This window comes from Lithobates pipiens, unplaced genomic scaffold, assembly GCF_037356315.1.
Source record: "Lithobates pipiens isolate NorthernLeopardFrog02 unplaced genomic scaffold, aLitPip1_a1.2 Scaffold_8, whole genome shotgun sequence".
Taxonomy (NCBI): domain Eukaryota; kingdom Metazoa; phylum Chordata; class Amphibia; order Anura; family Ranidae; genus Lithobates; species Lithobates pipiens.
The window spans coordinates 472,889,603-472,899,027 of NW_027507903.1; the positions used below are offsets into that span (position 1 = coordinate 472,889,603).

The 9,425-nt window shown below is 40.7% G+C and overlaps 1 protein-coding gene across 1 annotated transcript; it reads left to right on the top strand.

Moving 5' to 3' along the window:
- The first annotated feature begins 4,186 nt into the window (after positions 1 to 4,186).
- IAPP (islet amyloid polypeptide) lies at positions 4,187 to 8,911 on the top strand. Its single transcript, XM_077468681.1, has 4 exons — positions 4,187 to 4,447; positions 4,627 to 4,723; positions 4,809 to 4,934; positions 7,841 to 8,911. The coding sequence occupies exons 1-4, from the start codon at positions 4,360 to 4,362 to the stop codon at positions 8,028 to 8,030; spliced, it is 501 nt and encodes a 166-aa protein (XP_077324807.1). The 5' UTR covers positions 4,187 to 4,359; the 3' UTR covers positions 8,031 to 8,911.
- Positions 8,912 to 9,425: the final 514 nt, after the last annotated feature.

A 9,425-nucleotide genomic window follows, 5' to 3' on the forward strand; every position in this document is an offset into this window, starting at 1 on the left:
ACCCCAAACTGTTCCCACAAAGTTGGGAGCATGAAATTTTCCAAAATGTCTTGGTATGCTGACGTCTTAAGAGTTCCCTTCCCTAGAACTAAGCTCAACCCTTGAGAAACAACCCCAGACCATAATCCCCCCTCCACCAAATGATTTGGGCCAGTGCACAAAGCAAGGTCCATAAAGACACGGATGAGTGAGTTTAGGGTGGAGAAACTTGACTGGCCTGAACATAGGTCCTGACCTCAACCTGATAGAACACCTTGGGGATGAATTGGAGAGGAGACTGCAAGCCAGGCCTTCTCGTCCACATCAGCGCCTGACCTCACAAATGCGCTTCTGGAAGAATGGTCAAACATCCCTAAAGATGCACTCCTAAACTTTGTGGACAGCCTTCCCAGAAGAGTTGAAGCTGTTATAGCTGCAAAGGGTGGGCCAACTCAATATTGAACCTACACACTAAGACGGGGATGCCATTAAAGTTCATGTGCATGTAAAAGCAGGCGCCCCAGCACTTTTTACAATATAGTGTATACAGTGCCTCGAAAAAGTATTCATACCCCTTGAAATTCTCCACATTTTGTTATGTTACAACCAAAAACGTTAATGTGTTTTATTGGGATTTTATGTGATAGACCAACAAAAAGTGGCATATAATCGTGAAGTGGAAAGAAAATGATAAATAGTTTTCATTCATTTTTTTACAAATAAATATCTGAAAAGTGTGGCGTGCATTTGTATTCAGCCCCCCCAAGTCAATACTTTGTAGAACCACCTTTTGCTGCAATTACAGCTGCAAGTCTTTTTGGGTATGTCTTTACCAGCTTTGCACATCTAGTAAGGGAAATTTGTGCCCATTCTTCTTTGCAAAATAGCTCTAGCTCTGTCAGAATGGATGGAGAGCATCTATGAACAGCAATATTCAAGTCTTGTCACAGATTCTCAATTGGATTTAGGTCTGGACTTTGACTGGGCCATTCTAACACATGAATATGCATTAAACAAAACCATTCCATTGCAGATCTGGCTGTATGAATAGGGTCGTTGTCCCATTGGGAGGTGAACCTCTGCCCCAGTCTCAAGTCTTTTGCAGACTCTAATGCCCTGTACACGCGAGTGGAATTTCCGTTGGAAAAAGTGTGATGGGAGCTTTTGGTCGGATATTCCGACCGTGTGTATGCTCCATCCAACTTTTTCTGTTTGAATTTCTGCCAGCAAAAGATTGAGAGCCGATTCTCTATTCTTCTAATGGAAAAAGTTCTTGACGGAAATTCGGCTCGCCTGTATGCAATTCCAATGTGAAAAAAACACGCATGTTTGGAAACAATTCCGCGTTCTTGACAGTCGAAAGTTCAGAGAACTTTTGTGCGACCGTGTGTATGCAAGCCAAGCTTGAGCAGAATTCCGTCGGAAAAACCATCCAAGATTTTTCTGACGAAAACTCTGATCGTGTGTATGCGACATAATAGGTTTTCTTCTAAGAATGTCCTGTATTTAGCTCCACCCATCTTCCCATCAACACTGACCAGCTTCCCTGTCCCTGCTGAAGAAAAACATCCCCACAACATGATTCTGCCACCACCATGTTTCCCGGTGGGTATGGTGTGTTCAGGGTGGTGTCTAGTGTTCGTTTTCTGCCACACTAAGCCCTTGTACACACGGTCGAACATTCCGATGGAAAATGTTCGATCGGACCGTGTTGTCGGATAATCCGACCGTGTGTGGGCTCCATCGGACTGTTTCCGTCGGAATATCCGTCCGACAAAGTTTTAGAGCTGGGCTATAAAATTTTCCGACAACATGATCCGATCGGACTTTGTCCGATCGTTTGTAGAGAATTCCGATCGGACAAAGTGCCACGCATGCTCAGGTCAAATTATGAGACCAAAGCTATTGGCTACTAGCCTGATCGTAGTCCCGTCGTAACTAAATAACGTTACAAACGATCAGATTTTCCGACAACTTTGTCCGACCGTGTGTATGCAACACCAGTTTCGGACAAAATCCGACGGATTTTGTTGTCAGAATGTCCGACCGTGTGTACAAGGGCTTAGTGTTTTGCTTTTAGGCCAAAAAGTTCAATTTTGGTCTCATCTGACCAGAGCACCTTCTTCCACTTGTTTGCTGTGTCCCCCACATGGCTTCTCACAAACTGCAAATGGGACTTCTTATGGCTTTCTTTCAACAGAGGCTTTCTTCTTGCCATTCTTCCAAGCACAACTAATAGTTGTCCTGTGGACAGATTCTCCCACCTGAGCTGTGGATCTCTGCAGCTCCTCCAGAGTTACCATGAGCCCCTAGTCTGCTTCTCTGATGAATGCTCTCCTTGCCCAGCCTGTCAGTTTAGGTGGACGGCCATGTCTTGGTAGGTTTGTAGTTGTGCCATACTCTTTCCATTTTCAGCTGATGGATTGAACAATGCTCCGTGAGATTTTCAAAGCTTGGGATATTTTTTATAACCTGACCCTACTATAAACGCCTCCACAACTTTATCCCTGACCTGTCTGATGTGTTCCTTGGCCTTCATGATGCTGTTTGTTAACTAAGGTTCTCTAATGCTGTGTACACACGACCGGACTTTTCGATGGACTGAATTCCATCTATCTTTTCAATGGAATTTTCGATGAACTTTCGTCGAATCAGACTTGTCTACACACAATCACACAAAAGTCCGTCGGATTCGACCGTGACGATGTACGACCGGACTAGAATAAGGAAGTTCATGGCCAGTAGCCAATAGCTGCCCTAGCATCTGTTTTCATCCGTCGGACTAGCATACAGATGAACGGATTTTTCAACCAGACTCGAGTCCGTCGGAAAGATTTGAAACATGTTCTAAATCTATAGTCCGTCTCATTTTTTGACAGCATGAAGCCCACACACGATCGAATTGTCCGGTGGATTCATTCCGTCTGACCTTTGCTGTCGAAACGTCTGGCCGTGTGTACACAGCATAACAAACCTCTGAGGTTTGTTAGAAAAGTTGTATTTATACTGAGATTAAATTATATTAAATGAAATTAAATTACACACAGGTGGACACTATATATTAATTAGGTCACTTCTGAAGGGCATTGGTTCCCTAGATTTTAGATAGGGCTTTCAGACTAAGCCCTTGTACACACGATCGGAGATTCCGACGGAATGTGTCCGATCGGAGCGTTTTGTCGGATATTGTGTGTGGTCTGCATCTTACTGTTTCCGTCGGAATATCCGTCGGACCAAATTTTCCAACTTGCTGGAAATATTTTCCGACAAAATGCTCCTATCGGACATACTCCGATCATGTGTAGAGAATTCCGATCGGACAAAGTGCCACGCATGCTCAGATCAAATTCCTACATCAAAGCTATTGGCTACTAGCCTGAACATAGTCCTGTCGTAACGAAATAACGTCATCACGTCGGATTTTCCGACAACTTCGTCCGACCGTGTGTATACAACAGTTTCGGACAAAATCCGTCGGACAAAATCCGACGGATTTGGTTGTCGGAATCTCCGACCGCGTGTACAAGGGCTAAAGGGGACTGAATACAAATGCACACCACACTTTTCACATATTTATGTATAAAAAAAAAAAAGTGAAAACCATTTTTCCTTTTCCTTGCACTTCACAATTATGTGGCACTTTGTGTTGGTCTATCACATAGAATCCCAATAAAATAAATTTATGTATTTGGTTGTAACATGACAAAATGTGGAAAATTAATGGTATGAATTATTTTTCAAGGCACTGTATATATATATATATATATATATATATATATATATATATATATATACATACATACAGACATTGTGCATTAAATCTATATACGCAAATTATAAGTGTATAGCAGAGTGCTTCAGATACTGTATTATATATGATTATCAGATATACATTTCAAGTTTATTGTTTAAAATTTGTTATGACTTTATTTAGGAGGCAGGGAAAACTTCTCATATAGATTCCGATGCAGCAATAGAGAATATTTCACAGATCTTAATTCTTAATAGGTAACATTGGAAAATATCACAATTTATAGATTTAATCTCAATCTGCTTTCTATGACATAATAAAAAGGTAATATTGTGTATAATGTTGAATAGATGTAATGCTCTGCCCTCCCACCAGTGCTGTCACCACTAATGAAGCTGTACATAAACTAGAAGCAGCTGTCACAGTAAAGAGAACTCTGAATCTTTTCACAATGATAGTTTGGGAAGATCAGGCATGTTGAATGGAGCTGTGGGAGTCACATGACTGTTGCCCTGTGCTGGTGAGGGGCCCATGGCTTATGACGTCAGCCATTCCCCAGGTGTGAGGGGTATAAAACAGCCGGCTGGTTGCCAATTGGAGATGAGACGTCAGCCACAAGACTTCTACAGATGCCAGAAGTAAGGAATTCCCAGACCCCGTACTGGCCAGACACCAAAATTTCACTCCTGCGGACATCCTCGGAGTACCATCATCAAGGTGAGCCTTACTCATCCATCTTTGTACACTTCCCTTCTTTCCTATTAAATATTATACTTTACATTGAGAATGTTCTCACACTTTTCTCGGTGACACACAAAGAGTTACATGGAATTCTGCAGCATCGTATCCTTCATTGTCACGGTTGTGCCTCTAATTCCTATTATTTCTCTCTGCAGCCCGTCGAGGGGAGACAATGAAGCACCTGAGACTAATGGCTCTTCTCATTATTTTGTCCGTCACCATCAGCATTTCAAACGCGGCCCCTGTGGTCAGGTCAGTTGGGAAAGGGCAGGGAGGAGGACACAGGGTCCTTTCCTCCTGGAATCAAACTCACAATGTTCTCTCCTTTCTTAACTAGACGGAAAAATTCAGATATTGCCAACGGGACGTCAGAGAACGGATGGACGATTGCAGTACAGACCAAACACACCCTGATCACACCGACCAATGGGATGTCGCCGCTGGTGACCACCAGAGAGAAGAGGTAGGGAGCTTTGCTCTACTCCGGGGGAACATTGGTCTGATTTTAAGAATGTGGGGAAAGTTCAGAACAAAAGTACGAAAGATAACATTTAAGATATTTGTATGTGAGTAGATCTGCAAATAGTTTATATATATATATATATATATATATATATATATATATATATATATATATATATTTTTAGATAATTTTTTATATATATTACACTGTGTCACGTGGACATATTACATAATATGTATCTATTGTTTGTGTTTCCTTCATTATTACATTAATAGTTCTACACATCTCTCCAAAAATACTGACCATTCTTTCATTCTATCTATAGCAAGAGAGATACCAACTAATAGATTCTATAACTTTTTCCACACAACTTTCCCATCTATATTCTGCAGATTATCCCATCACTACCCCCTGTAGAGATCTGCAGAACATTGCTTCTTCCCTTCTCCCTCCTTACAGATACATTTTAATATATTCTCCAGTTTATTCCATCACTGACCTCTCCAGAGATCTGCAGAACATTGTTCTATCCCATCTTCCTCCTGACAGATACATATTGATATATTCTGCAGATTATCCCATCACTACCCCCTCCAGACATCTGCAGGGCATTGTTTCTTCCTTTCTCCCTCCTCACAGATACGTTTTAATATATTCTGCAGTTTATTCCATCACTGACCTCTTCAGAGATCTGCAAAACATTGTTCCATCACATCTCCCTCCTGACAGATACCTATTGGTATATTCTACAGCCTATTCCATTAGAGACTTCTTTAGAGATCTGCAGAACATTGCTCCATCCCATCTACTTCCTGAGAAATGCATAATGATACATTCTGTAGATTATCCCATCAGTGCCCTTTATAGATCTGCAGAACATCGCTCCATCCCATCTCTCCCCTGACAGATATAGATTGATATATTCTTTAGATTATTCAATTACTGAACTCTCTAGAGATCTTCAAACCATCGCACTGTCCCCTCTACCCTTTATATTGATATATTCTTTAGATTATTCCATCACTGACCTCTCTAAAGGGTTCCATTCCATATCCACCAGACAGATACATATTGAGTTGTTTTTATGTTTTTTTTTCATTACTGATTTTAGAGATCTGCATAACATTGCTCCATCTCCATCTTGGCAGATATACAGAATGTTGATGTTTTCTGCAGAGTATTCCATCACTGATCCCTTCAGAGATCTGCAGAACATTGCTCTGCCCATCTACCTCCTGATTAATATTGATATATTCTACAGAATTTGTCCATTACTGACTCCTTTGTAGATCTGCAGAACATTGCTCTATTTCATCCACCTCCTGACAGATTATTCTGTCACTGACCTCTCTAGAGGTCTGCAGACCATTTCACTATCCCATTTACAGATATATATATAAATATATATATATATATAAATATATATATATATATATATAGAGAGAGAGAGAGAGAGAGAGAGAGAGAGAGAGAGAGAGAGGATATTCCATAGCTGATGCTTTTAGTGATCTACAGAACATTGCTCCATCCCATCTCTGTTCTGGCAGATACATATTGATATATCCTGCATCATTGACCTCTTTCGAGATCTGCAGAACATTTCTCCATCCCATCTCCTTTCAGGTAGATACATGTTGATATATTCTGCTGATTATTCCATCAATAACTTCTTTAGAGATTTGCAGAACATTGCTCCATCTCATCTATCTCCTGACCAATACATATTAATATATTCTGCAGATTATTCCTTCACTGAACTCTTAAGAGATCTGCAGAATATTGCTCCCTCCAATCTCCATCCTGGTAGATACATGTTAATATATTCTGCAGATTATTTGATTAATGATATCTCTAGAAATCTGCAGAACATTGCTCCAACACATCAAACTCTTGACATACATATTGCTTTATTTTGCAGATTATTCTATCACTGACCTCTCTAGAGATCTGCAAAACATTGCACTGTCCCATCTACTCCCTAATGATTTGTGTTAATATAGTCTGCAGATTATTCCATCATTGACACTTTTAGTGATCTGTAGAGCATTGCTGTCACCGATCTGCCTCCTAACAGATACATATGGATATATTCTGCAGTTAACTTTATCATTTTATTGAAGAGCTTCAGAATGTTGGTATTGCTTGTTTACCTTTATCACTGACCTCTGCAACGATCTGCAGAACATCACTCTACCCACCCTGGGATGCATATTGATATATTCTGCATACTATCACATCACTGATACTTTTAGTGATCTGTAGAGCATTGCTTTGCCCCAAATCCCTCCTCACAAATACAGATTCTGCAGATCATTTCTGTCTGATCTACCACCTGACAGATGTATATTGATATATTCTGCAGGATATCCCTTGTAAAGAGCTTCAGAGCAATGGTTTGTTCCACCAATCAATTGACAGTTACATATTAATATATTCTGCAGACTATTCCACCACGTACTTCTCTATAGAGATGATTACAGGTAGTTTGTGTAATTACGTACCTTTGTGTGAATATAAAATGTCGATTAGATTGTAAGCTTCTGTGGGCAGAGACTGATATGTATGAAATTTAGCAGCATCAGGTAAATAACCAGTAATTGTATTTTTAGGAGAAGCAATGTCAATTTTCTCTTTGTTGAAGTGAATTCTCTGAGAGTCGGAACAATTAAACACTCATCCCTGACTCTCAGCAACACTATGTAAAGTCAGTAAGGTAACTTTGGAGAACTTTAAGTGGCTTTATCTAAAAATCTTTTGTCTTTCCTGACACGTCAGCTGTTTCGTGACAACTGTCTGACTCTCCGTGGATGCGACGCCTTATTCTAATAGCTGAGTTGTTAGGGATGAAGTGGGTGGAAAATGGTAGAAAAACTCTTTGTAAACTGTTTTTTTTTCCCCCTTCGCAGGAACCAGATAGAAAAGAGGAAATGCAACACGGCGACCTGCGTCACGCAACGTCTAGCTGACTTTCTGGTCCGAACCAACAACCACCACGGTCCTATCCACTCACCCACCAATGTAGGGTCTTTCACTTACGGCAAAAGAGATGTAGTGGGCCTTTTACGGCGTGAGTCCTTCGATTATCTACATCACTAACTGGCGAACGCCACTCTACAATCTGAGAACTAATATGAAGGGAAATGACTAACAGCTCCTAACTTTAAATATATTTTGAGTAATATCATTTTTCTGATGTTAAATTGAAGATAAAATGTATTTCAGAGATGTCTCGGCCCCCTAATCCGCCCAGCTGTCTGGTTGTCTCTATGTCTAGATCAGTTGCCTCCAGCCAGTGGCTTGGGTATCACATGTGAGTCGCAGCTCCCTTAAGGGCTAGTTTATAATTGCTTAAAAATAAGGCTTGGGACGTGCTTTGTTAAAGCTCTCTAAACACCAGAAAAAAGCTCCTGTCACTAAATAAAATGGTTAGCTTACAGTCCTGTTTACACCTTGCTTTTGCTTGGTGCTTCGATGAGGCTTTGATGAGGCTTTGGTGGGGCTTCGATGGGGCTGTGATGAGGCTTAGATGATGCTTTGGTGAGGCTTCAATGGGGCTTCGATTAGGCTTTGGTGGGGCTTCAAGCGAGCTTTGTTATAGACTTCTATGAAGGCTTTGAAGATGCTTTGAAGCACAACTAAAGTGACATGGGGTATAGTTTTTGAAGCAAAGCCAAAGCAAAGCAAAAGCAGGTGTAAACAGGACTGCAAGCTAACCATTTTATTTAGTGATGGGAGCTTTGACTAGTGTTCAGAGAGCTTTAACAAAGCCTATCCGAAGCCTTGTTTTGAAGCAAGTGTAAACTAGCCCTTAATGTGTGTTGAAGCAAGTGTAAATGAGCCCTTAATGTTACTTGCGACAGCCTCTCTTGAGGTCTCCGGTAGCCGTCTGTCTGGCTTCCTCCCACACTGTACATTTTCTATAGGCATGTAAATGGGCAACAGATGCATAATTAATTAAAACATTTTGTTTTATTGCTCCTTTTTCATATTTCGTTTTCACTTGTTACATCTGAATGTGGCTTATAAGATGGTTATGTAGGTTTCAGATCCCAGGTCTAGAACACACCAACAATATTCACCATTGGATGAATCCCAGCCTGTCAGATCCAAAAACCTCTAAAATATATTACAGTACACACACAGGTGTCTGTGGAGCGTTATATTCAGTGGGCATTTGGTAAGCTTAAGTGACCATTTATTAAGCATTAATTAAGTGTATATAAACCCAAGAAGAAATATTTCATATATTGAAGATTGCCAGTCTTAGATGTGATGGCTGCATTCGTTTTTCCTATGCTGTTATCCTTTATTTCCACCTGGTGATCCTGCCTGTAACACACTTCCTGTCCTCGGCTGACAACACTCACCGTACTCTATCTGTGGAGAAGCAGTGTGGTCACCTTGGGAAAGAACTACAAAACACCCTCCTTTCATAATAGGGGGAGATTTGTTAGTTCACAAAGAGAACTGAGAACAGTATAACCATAGCTC

Bases quoted from the DNA above. Each gene is read 5' to 3' on its own strand.
- IAPP (XM_077468681.1), top strand. From the start codon at position 4,360: ATGCCAGAAGTAAGGAATTCCCAGACCCCGTACTGGCCAGACACCAAA. The intron at 4,724-4,808 runs GTCAGTTGGGAA...TTTCTTAACTAG, and splicing joins AACGCGGCCCCTGTGGTCAG to ACGGAAAAATTCAGATATTG. The intron at 4,935-7,840 runs GTAGGGAGCTTT...CCCCCTTCGCAG, and splicing joins GTGACCACCAGAGAGAAGAG to GAACCAGATAGAAAAGAGGA.